Consider the following 16,740-nt stretch of genomic DNA (forward strand, 5'->3'; position numbering starts at 1 on the left):
ACCTCCATTATGACAGCTGCCACCCATTCCACATCAAACGGTCCCTTCCCTACAGCCTAGGTCTTCATGGCAAACGGATCTGCTCCAGTCCGGAATCCCTGAACCATTACACCAACAACCTGACAACAGCTTTCGCATCCCACAACTACCCTCCCGACCTGGTACAGAAGCAAATAACCAGAGCCACTTCCTCGTCCTCTCAAACCCAGAAACTCCCACAGAAGAACCACAAAAGTGCCCCACTTGTGACAGGATACTTTCCGGGACTGGATCAGACTCTGAATGTGGCTCTCCAGCAGGGATACGACTTCCTCAAATCCTGCCCTGAAATGAGATCCATCCTTCATGAAATCCTCCCCACTCCACCAAGAGTGTCATTCCGTCGTCCACCTAACCTTCGTAACCTCTTAGTTCATCCCTATGAAATCCCCAAACCTTCTTCCCTACCCTCTGGCTCCTACCCTTGTAACCGCCCCCAGTGTAAAACCTGTCCCGTGCACCCTCCCACCACCACCTACTCCAGTCCTGTACCCCGGAAGGTGTACACGATCAAAGGTAGAGCCACGTGTGAAAGCACCCATGTGATTTACCAACTGACCTGCCTACACTGTGACGCATTCTATGTGGGAATGACCAGCAACAAACTGTCCATTCGCATGAATGGACACAGGCAGACAGTGTTTGTTGGTAATGAGGATCACCCTGTGGCTAAACATGCCTTGGTGCACGGCCAGCACATCTTGGCACAGTGTTACACCGTCCGGATTATCTGGATACTTCCCACTAACACCAACCTATCCGAACTCCGGAGATGGGAACTTGCTCTTCAATATATCCTCTCTTTCCGTTATCCACCAGGCCTCAATCTCTGCTAATTTCAAGTTGCCGCCACTCATACCTCACCTGTCATTCAACAACATCTTTGCCTTTGCACTTCCGCCTCGACTGACATCTCTGCCCAAACTCTTTGCCTTTTAATGTGTCTGCTTGTGTCTGTATATGTGTGGATGGATATGTGTGTGTGCGCGAGTGTATACCCGTCTTTTTTTCCCCCTAAGGTAAGTCTTCCCACTCCCGGGATTGGAATGACTCCTTACCCTCTCCTTTAAAACCCACATCCTTTTGTCTTTCCCTCTCCTTCCCTCTTTCCTGACGAAGCAACCGTTGGTTGCGAAAGCTAGAATTTTGTGTGTATATTTGTGTTTGTTTGTGTGTCTATCGACGTGCCAGCACTTTCGTTTGGTAAGTCACATCATCTTTGTTTTTAGATATATTTTTCCCACATGGAATGTTTCCCTCTATTATATTCATACATTTATAATGTTATTTAACTAAACATAGCATGCAAAGGCAAAAAGTTTGACCTTCAAAAACCGCTACTTGATTCTGAATGCAAGTCAATACTTTATATGGTTTTGAGAAACTATAATGATTTACCAAGTGGGCTGCAAAAGGGAAATTCAGTCACTGTTCACCCAGTGAAAAATACTACTTGCTTTTCATCAGCTTTAGAACAAGATGATGAGATTCAGATGAAATGAGAATGAAAATTAATACAGAATTCAATGTCTAACAAATGAAATAAACAACATTAAAGTACTGCCATTGTTATCACAGGAATAATCTACAGTGCAAAGACCCATTCTAGTACCAACAGACATCACTCGATCATGTGACAAGAGAAACTTTAAAAATTTGACTGTACCATGATTGTGATCTTTTATTTGTGTGTTAGATGCTGCTGTTAACATCTGACCTGCACCATAGAAGATATGAGACATCCATGTTAGACTGTTGCTCAAGCAAAGCACTATAGAACATTGGAGAAGGATCGATGACACAAGCTTGGCTGAGAATTATGATAAGTGTGCAGAGGGGAGTGTTGAGTAGACAGCAGATTTCGTCCTGCTGCCAACCATGGGAATATATACTAGGTACTTATGTGTTTTATGAACATCTACCCTGCTTCAACTGCAGTTTTCCTGAATCCATTTGTACTCAAAATTGAATCGACTTTGAAATTGGACAAATACTCAAAAGTAGCATAATTTCTGTAGAAGACGCTAAAAGTCCAGACTGAGATCTGTGGTGTACTTACATGTTTCATGCAGTAATGATGTCGGCACTCACTATGAGGTGTGACGGGAATGATAGAGGGTTTGTCAGTTGCTGCTTCTAAAGCCTATGAGAGAGTGGCGGGCAGACAATACATTTGGAAGCAAGAGACATTGTAACTTTCTCACATAAATATAGAAGTGAAATCTGCTATGTGCAGAGGGGGGGAGGGGCAAGCAAAAATCAGCTGTGTTCTCTGGTACCTCCTTAACTTCAGAAATCACAACACATTCAGAAGAAATAGAAAAAGATTTGTGACAATGAAGAATGGGAAAGATAGGGGTGTATAAGTTTCACAGCTGCCCTGTTAGGATGTTGTGATGATGATGATTAAAAATAATGGTACAACAGATGCAGGCTATGTAGACAAAGAAGACGGTGAAGATAAAAATTACTATAAACAGTTTCTTTTTGTGTATTTTATTTCTCCTTCTATTATCAAAATGTAGATAATCAATAAATGACATATGTTGAGAACAGCTGTAATGTTGATTTTTTAGGCAGGTACCTTAAATTAATAAAAGTTTTTAATTTTGATTGGTCAGAATATGGTAAAAAATAAATTTTTCTCACGGAGCCTCTTAAAAAAAGGGAGGTGGGATCTTCTTATACTCAGAGTCATCTTATACTAATGTAAATATGGTACCATAGTTATTCACATCTATACAAGGACGATACTTTTAATACAGAGATTGCACAACACTGGTTTTGGTGTTTGAGGAAGAGATGATTGTTGTTCTGTTAAACAATGGTTTTATCCGGCGAGACCAAGAATTCCAAAGAATGCACTATACGCATTACTTTCTTCCAGTTTCACTTTTATGAGATAACATGATGTTGAACAAAATGTATGCTTCACTAACACTTAGTGAAAAGATTAAAGTAATCAATGAAAAAGAGAAAGTCAAACTCTCTGGATGCGAAATAATATTGTGATTCAGATGTGGTAAAAACACATTCATGGAACTTTAAGAAACAATGATAAGATAACGTACGAATGGACAAAAGGCAGCAGGCAAACAAAAAGAAAGGCGAAGAAGACGGGAAATGAGGAAATTAATGAGATACAATGATTCATATGCGTGAGGGCAAACATACCTTTGTCTGGACCCATGTTGCAGAATGAGGCACTGAAAGTTGATAATGAGCTTGGGGATATGGAGTTTGTCATACACAGGATGGCTGGACAATTTCTAAGCTAGACACAGCATAATGTGGTATGATATGAGTGTGGAAGCTAAGAATGTGCAGGAACGTGTAGCAATAGAATGGAACACAATACTGCGCTACCTAATAGTGAATTATGACCCAAAAGACATATGCATTGCTGAAGAAACAGGACTGTTTTATTGTGCACCGCATTCAAAATATCTTGAAATTTGAGGTGAAAAGTGCATTGACAGAAAAGTGTCAAAATGATGACTCACTATACTGCTGTGTGAAAACATGTTATGTGAAATGGAAAAGCCACTGGTGATTAGAAAGGCAGTGTATCCCATAGTTCAAAAACACAGACATCACTAAGCTTCCAATCAGATAGTGATGCAACAGAAAGGTGTGGATGGTGAGTGATCATATGGAAAAGTGGCTGGGGTCTTTCAATACCAGAACGTAAAAAGGGAGTCACCAAGTTCTCTTTTTCCTAGACAATGTAACGTGCCACCCGAAAGTCATCAGATGTGAAAGTGGCTTGATCCCTGCCAGATTCAACCAGCCTTCTGCGAACCAAAGACCAGGAAGTTATTTACAAATTCAAGTCCCATTATAGGCCATTACCAATGTAGTCTTTTATTCTAAGAGTTGAAGAATCCAAAAATACACTTGCTTTTGCACGATCAGTTTCTATCCTGTATGCAGCAAATTAGATTGGTTTGGTGGTAAGAGAAATAAAGCCTGAGACTATCACCAACTGCTTCAGCAAAGTGGGGTCTGGAGATAATGAACAAAACACTTCTGTACTCATTGAAGCTCAAGAAACTGCAAAATATTTCATGTAGTCCAGATGACTACATTCGAAATGATTACTTTCTGTCAATTCACTCCACTTTTACTTTGGCAACAGATCTAATATCTGCAAACAAAGAGGATGAGAAGGAGTAAAGAAAGGAAGATGATGACCAAGAGGAAGAAGAGGAGGAGAAGCAATATTATGTACCCACAAAAACTAAAATGCCTGAAGAAGCTACTGTATGCATAATTGACGGTATGTAATCTGCAGTACACATTAACTGTCCCAAGCTGCTGGACTTTTATACTGAGCAGAACAATATGTAGAAAAAACAACTTGGAACAGGAAATTTATACAAGTTTCCCTCCTAGACATGTGTCGAACAACATGAAATATTAAGCAAATAAACATAGGAATTATATGTATGTACAACAACATATGAATTTAAAGTTACATTAAAAATGCCATATTATGTACCAATTAGTGTAAAGTCTAGTGATCTGTTGTACAATATACAGTAAATGAACATCTACTGCACAGGTTTAAACATACATAAATACATGTATAATTATAAATTTATACTTTTGTGCACAATACTTGACAAATTTTATGTAGCCTAGTGTGTTTTGTGTAATCCAGGAACTTGTCCAATTTGGAAAATCTTTTTATGATTCCATTTCAATTTGAAGAAGTTTCAGTGTTGTTTTAGGATTACTTGCAAGCAAGAGTGTAATGTTAGTTAAATTGACAAAAAAGTGGAGAATTTCTGGTTTCTGTTATCTTACAATTTTTGGCTGCTGTAAATTTAGGGGAGACAGAGAAGGGTTTTGTCAGCCTGATTAGTACTGTTTTGGTTAATATAGCTATATTTTGTGACACCACTGATCCATTATCTTCATATATGTCGACTGTGTTGTGACAGGACAGTGCTGTTTTAGTGCTGTTGTGATGGTATCTGTTAATTTTTGGATTGAAGTTCAAAATTTAGCGAAAGTGTAATTCTTTGTCTGTATTCATTGGGTTTATGAACTGAATAGATATGTGAGAAAGGGTGTGCACTGTAAATGGAAACACAATGCCCTTGCCCACAAAGGTGTTTTAGTAGTGGGACAGGTGAGGGATGAGAAGTGCTAGTTGTTAGAACATAATCCTCCTCGTTATATTTGGTAACCTGCAAATTTCTTCTATTCTCTCACCTATCAAAATCAGTATTTTGGGTATTTTACAGACCTTACACACTTGCACTTTAGGGATGCAATCTGTTCACTTGAAAAATTTTGGACAAAGTGCTTGAACTCAAATGGGAACTACACTAAAAAATAAATTCAATTTTGGTCTAAAAACCATAGCTTTTCACTGTCAGATTAAGAATTTTTCACCAGGTTATGAAATTTTCACTTTTTAGCAGCACTATATTTCAGTATCAACTATTCTTGCACCCCACCCCCTACCTCACAAACAATGGACCTTGCCGTTGGTGCGGAGGCTTGCATGCCTCACCAATACAGATAGCCATACCGTAGGCGCAACCACAATGGAGGGGTATCTGTTGAGAGGCCAGACAAATGTGTGGTTCCTGAAGAGGGGCAGCAGCCTTTTCAATAGGTGCACGGCCAATAGTCTGGATGATTGACTGATCTTGCCTTGTAACATCAACCAAAACAGCCATGCTGTGCTGGTACTGTGAACGGCTGTAAGCAAGGGGGACAACAGCCGTAATTTTTGCTGAGGGTATGCACCTTTACTGTATGGTTAAATGATGATGGCATCCTCTTGGGTAACATGTTCCGGAGGTAAAATAGTACCCCATTCAGATCTACGGACAGGGACTACTCAGGAGGACATTGTCATCAGGAGAAATAAAACTGGCATTCTGAGGATTGGAGTGTGGAATGTCAGATCAGACAGGTAGGTTAGAAAATTTAAACAGAAAAATGGATAGGTTAAAGTTAGATATAGTGAGAATTGGTGAAGTTCAGTGGCAGGAGGGACAGACTTCTGGTCAGGTGAATACAGTGTTATAAACATAAAATCAAATAGCAGCAATATAGGAGTGGGTTTAATCATCATCATCATCATTATCATCATCATCATTTAAGACTGATTATGCCTTTCAGCGTTCAGTCTGGAGCATAGTCCCCCTTATAAAATTCCTCCAAGATCCCCTATTCAGTGTTAACAGCTAACATCGGTGCCTCTTCTGATGTAAAGCCTATTACTTCTCCTTGGTCTGCCCCGACTCCTCCTACCCTCTACTGCTGAACCCATGAGTCTCTTGGGTAACCTTGCTACTCCCATGCGTGTTACATGACCACACCATCTAAGCCTGTTCATCCTGACTGCTACATCTATAGAGTTCATTCCCAGTTTTGCTTTGATTTCCTCATTGTGCTCACCCCCCTGCCATTGTTCCCATCTACTAGTACCTGCAATCATCCTAGCTACTTTCATATCTGTAACCTCAACCTTATTGATAAGGTAACATGAATCCACCCAGCTTTCGCTCCCATACAACAAAGTTGGTCGAAAGATTGAACGGTGCGCAGATAACTTAGTCTTGGTACCAACTTCCTTCTTGCAGAAGAGAGTAGATCGTAGCTGAGCACTCACTGCATTAGCTTTGCTACACCTCGCTTCCAGTTCTTTCACTATGTTGCCATCCTGTGAGAATATGCATCCTAAGTACTTGAAACTGTCCACCTGTCCTAAATTTGTTCCTCCCATTTGGCACTCAATCCATTTATATCTCTTTCCCACTGACATTACTTTCGTTTTGGAGATGCTAATCTTCATACCATAGTCCTTACATTTCTGATCTAGCTCTGAAATATTACTCTGCAAACTTTCAATCGAATCTGCCATCACAACTAAGTCATCTGCATATGCAAGACTGCTTATTTTGTGTTCACATAACTAAATCTCACCCAGCCAGTCTATTGTTTTCAACATATGATCCATAAATAATATGAACAACAGTGGAGACAGGTTGCAGCCTTGTCTTACCCCTGAAACTACTCTAAACCATGAACTCAATTTACCGTCAACTCTAACTGCTGCCTGACTATCCATGCAAAGACCTTTAATTGCTTGCAAAAGTTTGCCTCCTATTCCATAATTACGTAGAACAGACAATAACTTCCTCCTAGGAACCTGGTCATATGCCTTTTCTAGATCTATAAAGCATAAATACAATTCCCTGTTCCACTCATAACACTTCTCCATTATTTGCCGTAAGCTAAAGATCTGGTCCTGTCAACCTCTAAGAGGCCTAAACCCACACTGCTTTTCATCCAATTGCTCCTCAACTAATACTCGCACTTTCCTTTCAACAGTACCTGAGAAGATTGTACCCACAACGCTGATTAAAGAGATACCTCTGTAGTTGTTACAATCTTTTCTGTTTCCATGTTTAAAGATTGGTGTGATTACTGCTTTTGTCCAGTCTGATGGAACCTGTCCCGACTCCCAGGCCATTTCAATTATCCTGTGTAGCCATTTAAGACCTGACATTCCACTGTATTTGATGAGTTCCGACTTAATTTCATCCACCCCAGCTGCTTTATTGCACTGCAATCTATTGACCATTTTCTCCACTTCCTCAAATGTGATCCTATTTCCATCATCATTCCTATCCCATTGTACATCGAAATCTGAAACATTACTGATCGTATTTTCATCTACATTGAGCAACTCTTCAAAATATTCCCTCCATCTGCCCAAGGAATCCACAGGATTCACCAGCAGTTTTCCTGACGTGTCCAAAATACTTGTCATTTCCTTCTTACTTCCCTTTCGAAGACTGCTAATTACGCTCCAGAATGGTTTTCCAGCAGCTTGACCCGAAGTCTCCAACCTCTTTCCAATGTCTTCCCAAGATTTCTTCTTGGATGGTGCAATTATCTGTTTGGCTTTGTTTCTTTCTTCAACATAACTTTCTCTGTCTACCTGAGTTCTAGTATGTAGCCATTTTTGATATGCCTTCTTTTTCCTTTTACAGGCTGCCTTGACTGTGTCATTCCACCAAGCTGTTTGCTTCATCCTACCTTTACACACTACTGTTCCAAGACATTCTTTAGCCACTTCTAGTACTGTGTCCCTGTACCTTGTCCATTCCTTTTCCAATGACTGTAATTGACTACATTCAACTAACTGGTACCTTTCTGAGATCACTGTTATGTACTTGTGCCTGATTTCCTTATCCTGACGTTTCTCCACTCCTATCCTCCTACATATGGACCTGACCTCCTGCACTTTCAGCCTCACAATACCAATTTCACTGCAGATCACAGCCTTCCTGAATTCCTGATCTGTTATTATATAGTCAATGACAGATCTGGTTCCCCTGCCTTCCCAAGTATACCAGTGAATGTTCTTATGTTTAAAAAAGGAGTTTATGATTACTAAGCCCATACTGGCACAGAAATCCAAGAGTTGTTTCCCGTTCCTGTTGGCCTCCATATCCTCTCCAAATTTACCCATAACCTTTTCATACCCTTCTGTTCGATTTCCAATCCTGGCATTAAAATCACCCATGAGCAGAACACTGTCCTTGTCCTTTACTCTAACAACTACATCACTGAGTGCATCATAAAAACTATCCATCTTATCTTGATCTGTCCCTCACAATGTGAATATACTGGCACAATCTTAATTTTCTTGCTAGACACTGTCAAATCTATCCACATCACATCAGTCTTTCGATTACATACCTTATTGCAACTACGTTGGGTTCCATTTCTTTCCTGATGTAAAGCCCTACACCCCATGGTGCTATTCCTGCTTTGACTCCTGACAGGTAGACCTTGTATTCTCCCACTTCCTCTTCTTTTAATAATGAATACAAATAGGAGCGCGAGTAAGCTACTACGATCACCAAAGTCAATGCATTATTGTAGCCAAGATACACACAAAGTCTGCTTACCACAGTAGTACAAGTTTATATGCCAACTAGCTCTGCAGATGATTAAGAGATTGAAGAAATGTATGACATGATAAAAGAAATTATTCAGATAGTTAAGGGAGATGAAAAATAGTGGTCATTATGGGGACCGGAATGCGATTGTAGGAACAGGAAGAGAAGGGAAAGTTGTAGGTGAATATGGACTGGGGGTAAGGAATGAAAGGGGATGCCGCCTGGTAGAATTTTCACAGAGCATAATTTAATCATGGCTAACACTTGGTTTAAGAATCACGAAAGAAGGTTGTACATATGAAAAAGGCCTGAAGATACTGGAAAGTTTCAGATAGATTATATAATGGTAAGACTGAGCTTTAGCAACCAGGTTTTAAATTGTGATTTCCAGGGGCAGATGTGGACTCTGACCACAATTTATTGGTTATGAACTGTAGATTAAAACTGAACAAACTGCAAAAAGATAAGAATTTAAGGATATGAGACTAGGATAAAATGAAGGAACCAGAGGTTGTGGAGCATTTCAGAACGAGCAGCTGACTAGAACAGGGTAAGGAATATAGTAGAAGAAGAATGGGTGACTCTTCAGAGATGAAATATTGATGGCAGCAGAGGATCAAGTAGGTAAAAAGAAGAGGGCTAGTAGAAATCCTTGGGTAACAGAAGAGATATTGAATTTAATTGATGAAAAGAGAAAATATAAAAATACAGTAAATGAAGCAGGAGAAAAGGAATACAAATGTCTCAAAAATAATATCGACAGGAAGTGCAAAATGGCTAATCAGGGATGGCTAGAGGACAAATGTAAGGATGTAGAGGCATGTATCGCTAGGGGTAAGGTAGATAGCGCTTACAAGAAAATTAAAGAGATCTTGGAGAAAAGAGAACCATCTGTATGAATATCAAGAGCTCAGATGGAAAACCCATCCTAAGCAAAGAACAGAAAGCAGAAACATGGGAGGAGTATGTAGAGGGTCTATACAAGGGCGATGTACTTGAGGGCAATATTATGAAAATGGAAGAGGGTGTAGATGAAGATGAAATGTGAGGTTTGACGACGACATTGTAATTCTGTCAGAGATATCAAAGGACCTGAAGAGCAGCTGAACAAAATTGACAGTGTCTTGAACGGAGGATACAAGATGAACATCAACAAAAGCAAAATGAGGATAATGGAATTTAGTCAAATTAAATCAGGTGATGCTGAGGATATTAGATTAGGAAATGAGACACTTAAAGTATCGTAGTAAATGAGTTTTGTTATTTGGGCAGCAAAATAACTGATGATGGTCGGAGTAGAAAGGATAAAAAAATGTAGACTGGCTATGCAAGGAAAGTGTTTCTGATGAAAAGAAATTTGTTAACACCGAGTATAGATTTTAGCATCAGGCAGTCTTTTCTGAAAGTATTTGTATGGATTGTAGTCATGTATGGGAGTGAAACATGGATGACAAACAGGTTAGACAAGAAGAGAATAGAAGCTTTCGAAATGTGGTGCTACAGAAGAATTCTCAAGATCAGATGGGTAGTTCACATACCTAGTGAAGAAGTACTGAACAGAACTGGAGAGAAGAGGAATATGAGGCACAACTTGACAAGAAGAAGGGATCGGTTGGTAAGACAGATTCTGAGGCATCAAGGGATTACCAATTTAGTACTGGAGGGAAGGGTGGAGGGTAAAAATAGTAGAGGAAGACCAAGAGATGTATATGCTAAGGAGATTCAGAAGGATGTAAGTTGCAGCAGTTATTCGGAGATGAAGAGGCTTGTACTGGATAGAGCAGCATGGAGAGGTGCATCAAACCACTCTCTGGACTGAAGACCACAACAACAACAACATTCTTCCACCACCTTTGCAAGGCATTCATATCACTGGCAATAAATAACAGCATTACATCACCTCTAGGAAGCAATTTGTAGAACACAATTCCATTTTCCTGCTGCCACCAGCTGCATAGCAACAGCATCAACCTCACCATCACCATCACCATCACCATCATCATCATCATCATCATCATCATCATATTGTCAACACACGTGGATGATACGAAATATTTGCATGGGGATGCTACTTTTTATTAGGCCTTTGCCGTTACTTTCTTCTTTTTATTTTAACTTAAGGGTATCATATTTCTTTGCAAGTAAGTAAGACAGGGACATTCAGTATCATTAATGAGGTAACTGATCAAACAAACAAACAAACAGAGATGGACAAATTGATTGATTTTTGCAGTTTTCACTTAAAATGTGTGGCACATATATTCTAGATTTGTTTTTTAATCTTGCCTGTTGGATGTAAATTTAGTGTGTTGTTTGGCTAAGGGCAGTTCATCACATCTCTTAATTCTTGCTATAAATGCTGCAAATCATTGTATAATAAAGTGTTTAGGTCTTACTGGAAGTTCCATATTTTGAGTGTAGTAAATTGATGAGAATAGTGCGGGCCTCTCTGGATTGAGGCAACAACTTTGTTGCTGTGCTTTCTCCAATGACATTTTGACATTCACAGTACCTTCACTGTATTGGTTCTTCCAAATATTAAAAAAAAATATGTTGGAAAGTATATGTTGGAAAGTTTAGCTTCTAAAGATTGGCACTTCTTCTTCTTCTTTAGTCACAATGGGCACAAACCTTCATGTTAACAAAATTCAATATGTATTTCCAAACACAACACTCCAAATAAAGACAGACACAGGGCAAATTGTAAACAGTGTTGTGTCAGTACAAAAGTGTTAACAACTTACTCATCACAAAAATATACGAGTGCAGTATACCAAAGTCAATATTTGATCTCGGGGAGCCATGGAGCAAACAAAAATTGTAACTTAAAATCTATTGCTTTATGTCTGAACCTTGTTTTTGTCTGCTCCTGGAAACTGTTTCTTTCAGTCAGCCAGCAACACCTCCCGAGTACTTTTCTCATTCTTCCTTTGGATACCCACTGGCTCCATTTCAGTGGATCCAGGTGATGATGATTTGGCAGTCTCTTCACAGCAATGGTCAGTACGTTTATTTAATACTCAATCTTCTCATCCCTCCTTTTACATCTACTTAACTCTATGCTATCCATGCCAATACTGCTGTCTGTATCCATGACCTCACTCTGGATTACAGAGTGTAATGCTCTCCAATTTGTAACTTTTTTGCCGTGGCTTGTTTTTTATCAGTTTTCTTATTAAATTTGAAACACTTTCCTGATGTTCCATAAAATATTATTTATTTTGTCAAAAATTGCCTTTAGCTTCTCAGATCATTGTACTTGTCATACGATGATAGCCTAAGATGCCGAAAGCTGGTTCATAACAAAATAAGTATTATTTTACAGAACATTGCAAAAGTGTTTTCTAATTAATACTGTTGTTATCGTCTGTCAAACATAGGTTGAAAATTCATTTCATGTGTACAGATTTTATCTTCAAGGGGCACGCAGACATGTGGGCACATATCTTATGTATGCAGAGAATTCTAAGGACATAACCTTTCCCTGGGCATTTTTCCACACCCTTCTTTCCATATTGCTTTCTTAATCATTCCTAAATAAATTATCTTGGGCTTCAAGAGCCTGAAAATGACAATTTTCATAAGATGAATTTCCTAGTTATCAATTACTGTTGAAGCAAATTTCAAGATGCCTGAGGATCTATTGTAATTTATATAGTGTATCTGTATTAGTAAGAAAACAATAATTACCAATTGTGCCACTGTTAGTCATCTTGCGAGGTAAAGTAGCATATTGTCGATGATGGCTTGAACTTCCAGAACCAGGAATAAGTGTAGATGATTTAGAATTTGGTACACCATAAGCAGCACCCAGAGAGACAACAGTCATCGAAACGAGGTCACCAGATCGTCGAATCAGATCCACAACATGCTCATGTGAGGCAGCAGAAACATCTTCACCATTTATCTGTGACATAATACATGTGATGTGCATATATAACTGATTTAGTAGAGTAAAAAGGCTCCAAAACTTTCAGATATACTATAAGTTGTCTGATCAAATGACTCCTCCCATACCATTGATAACATTTTGATAACACACAGTATTATATATTAATTCACAGCTTATACATTAAATGTGAAACTCATGAGTGTTTTATAATTGTAATGATGAATCTCAAATCAGAAATCATAAAACAGAATGTGCAATTACAAATAACTGTGGTATAGTACAGTATCAGATTTAAGAAGCCATGTTCCAATGAACAAATAAATATAATAAATAATAGCTTCCATTACAGTGCATATATAAACAAGAAGGAAAGAACAGTTTCTAAATTAAAGATGTCACTGTCAGTTTATTGCAACTGCGGGTTACCAGTTTTGAACTCAGTGAAATTTATGTATCACAAACAAGAAAAATTTCTAGCATAATACATAGTCTTGAATGCATACAAACAGAAAGAACACCAAACTAAAAAACTATTATTCTATATTTTGACAACTATTTAGAAAGAACCAAGCTACACAAGCACATACACATCAATGGTGTTATACACAATGCAATGTAATGGAATTTACAAGGATATATCTATCATTTTAGAAAAATAATTCTCTAGTTTAGGTTCCGATTATTCAATCATTTCGCATCATCTCCAAATATGAGAATACTTCCCACATTTTGTTTCATTCACTTTCTTACATCTAGAAACAATGATCTACTCCCTGCTGCAGCTTGTTTTTGTGTTCTTGTTGTTTTATCACAAGAACATTAAGTCTCTTTTGGGACGTGCATCACTGATACCCAAACAGAATGGCATATTTTGTGAATCACTTCTTTCTGGCATCATTTCACACTGTCAATGTGAATTCATAGTGGTTTTGAAGGTATTTAACATGTCTGGCATTCAGTAAAATGAAGTCTTATAGTTACTGCTTTGATCAACTAACTGTATAAGTACTCCACAGGTATAAATTTAACCACCAGTCACAGCATTGTTAATGGTTACACTGTTGCACTTCAGTTGATATCAAATGCACACAATTACACTAGTAGTACAATTGGTAACCAACATCATCAGGCTGCAGAACTTTACTGCCTTGAGTTACTCACATATTATAATATAAGCAGGCTACATAAGGAATATGGAGAACAGTATCTCAGCTCATTTTTCATTTCCTGATACTCTACTTACCATGAAAGTGCAGCAAAATAACAGTATTAATTTTTGATAGCAAGTGGTTAAGACAAGTCATGAAACAAAAATACTGTCAGACATTCATTTATATCTGCCAACAGTATTTTCAGTTACACAACTCATGACTTTTCAGTCACTTAAACAATAGTTTAACCAACAATATGGTGTCTGCATAAAACATGAAGCACACTATTCCATAAAATTTTGGTCATGCAGCTCAATAAACTCAACCTCTTCTTCTAATATTTCAGCTGAATACCATCCAGCCATCTTCAGAGTGAGCCGAAGTGACTAACGCTCCAGCACTTGCTCTGTCCTTTTGCACCCGAGGACTGAACCACTGTGTATGTGGCCAAAGATACACAAGGCACCAGAGACGTTGATAGGTGGCAAAGAGGTGTAACATATGTATGGAAATTAAATCTATGGCTGCACAGTTATTCCACATGGTGATATTGATGTCTCACGGAGAGCTGCACCATCCCGACATCTTCGTGATTTAATTACAGATATTGCTAGATTCCATGATTTGTCCAAGCTGAAGCTACTATCTCTATTAATTAAATTAATTGCCAACTGAATTTCAATTGCTTCTTTCACTACTGAGTCCCAGGAAGGTGAAGTCAAGGCTAAAATTTCGACATTATCATACACCATTGAGTGCCCGTGTCAATACAGTGCTCCGCCACCGCAGATTTATTAGGTTGTAAGAGACGGATGTACCTGTTCAAATACAATGCATGACACTTGCATAATATCTAACAATTCTTCACATTTCTGGATGAGACACACTTACAGCAAGCAGGTAATCACCCTTGCGCAGACCAGCCATGTCAGCCACTCCTCCTCGGTCTACATCGTCTAGGTACTGTAACGCAGGGCACCTATCCGAGGGCTGCAGTTCCATAAGGGGTGACGTCGCTTTGGCACCACGAAGGACAAATCCAAAGCCCTTCTTTGCACGGTGTAACACTACTGTTCGAGGTTCTGCTGGCAACCTTCCAAAACAAGTAAATTATAAAAATAGGGTTAACAACACTATACTAACTTGACAAAAGTAGCCTATTCATTAAATAATATAATGAAAAGGATAGTTGCTACTCACCATATGGCAGAAATACTCAGTTGCAGAAAGGCACAACAAAAAGACTGTCAGAAAGTTAGCTTACAGCCAACAAGCCCTTTGTCAAAAATAGACAACAAACACACATGCACACACTCACGCACAGCTGGAGCCAGAGACTGTGGTCATGTGTGTGTGAATTGGGCTTTTGTGTGTGTGTGCTTGTGCGCATGCTCGTATGTTGTCTATTTTTGTCAAAGGCCTTGTCTGAAAGCTAACTTTTTGACAGTCTTTTTGCTGTGGCTTTCTGAGACTCAACACCTCCACTATGTGGTGAGTAGCAACTATCCTTTTTATTATATTGTTACATTCCATCCTGGATTATTCATTAAACAGGAATTATTTAAACAGATTCATAAAAAACAAGTGAAAATGTGAATGAGCATAAGTGGAAAGTTCTGGCACAGCAGGTAGTGAGTTGTTCTTAATTGTTACTCTTTCTGTTTTGAGAGAATTGAGTATTCAGGATGCAATGAACAGAATTTTTTTAATTTCCATAGATTCACGTGCATATCAATGTCATTCTTTGATATGTTGTACAACTGTTTTAGTGAAAATGCATTGAACCTCTCCTTCTAGCCAACGACTCAGTCAAACTATCCATTTCCACCAGAAAGGAGAGAGAAATAAGTTCATTACTATGTACTAAAGAAAGTACTTGTACTGTGTGAGTACATAACACCAAGATTTGTTGCTGTAAAACTAACAGACCTCTTGTTACAGAAGTTGAGGTTACATTTCTTTCCTTCAGTGTTTGTTGTACTGACTCTTAGTTTGTTACAACAACACAACAGCTAATGTAATTGTATGACTGACCTCAAGAGAGAAGGTAGTGCATGAAAGACAAGAAATGCTGTAGCACTGTCAGTAAAAATGTTCCAATTGCATACTTCTCATTGCCGTTTTCACAGAGTTGAAATTGGGTTTGGTGAAAGTGAGGTCTACCCCCACAATGGAGCTGTAGGGGGCAAGAGTAAACACCACATTCCCCCTATAATGCCACCTACAGGAAGGGTTGCCAGGTCTGCTGTATTTCACAAGGTCTCCCGTACTTTATTCACTTTTTCTTCTTCTTCCGTATTTTCAACAGGTCTCTTGTATTTTATGAGTTTTCCCATATTTTACCCACCTCAGGTATTTGACGTTCTTGATAATGTTTTCCTTAGTGTTTCAAAAAATTTTATTTATTCATTTATGCTAACATTTGTGAAGCATTCAAAGATTATCATTCCCAAAACGATAATTGATATTTCCATTTTGTCATCTTTTAATTCTCTCTTTTTCATGTTTACAAGCTTGAAGCTTCCATGAGAAAACTTTTGTCTCGTGCTTCATAGCATGTAGAAGTGCAGCTCCGTCTCAGTTCAGTGCGCAGTTTGTACTGTACTTATTATATATATTTAAGTATGGGTAAAAGGCATTTCAATATGTAATTGTTTCAGGAAACACTCATTACTTGTGTACACTTTCGTGTACAGGTGTACATCACAGTCTCCTAAAGGTA

At 38.6% G+C, this 16,740-nt stretch overlaps 1 protein-coding gene across 1 annotated transcript in view; it reads right to left on the reverse strand.

The window, feature by feature from the left end:
* LOC126474226 (SH3 and multiple ankyrin repeat domains protein 3) overlaps window positions 1–16,740 on the reverse strand; it is a 147,900-nt gene that overhangs the window by 27,049 nt on the left and 104,111 nt on the right. The window contains exons 11-12 of the mRNA XM_050101691.1: window positions 14,910–15,111; window positions 12,666–12,882 (exon numbers count right to left, since the gene is read on the reverse strand). Of these exons, the coding sequence (XP_049957648.1) occupies window positions 12,666–12,882; window positions 14,910–15,111 (419 nt within the window). The remainder of the gene's footprint in view (window positions 1–12,665; window positions 12,883–14,909; window positions 15,112–16,740) is intronic.

Source organism: Schistocerca serialis, chromosome 4, assembly GCF_023864345.2.
Source record: "Schistocerca serialis cubense isolate TAMUIC-IGC-003099 chromosome 4, iqSchSeri2.2, whole genome shotgun sequence".
In the NCBI taxonomy this organism is placed as follows: domain Eukaryota; kingdom Metazoa; phylum Arthropoda; class Insecta; order Orthoptera; family Acrididae; genus Schistocerca; species Schistocerca serialis.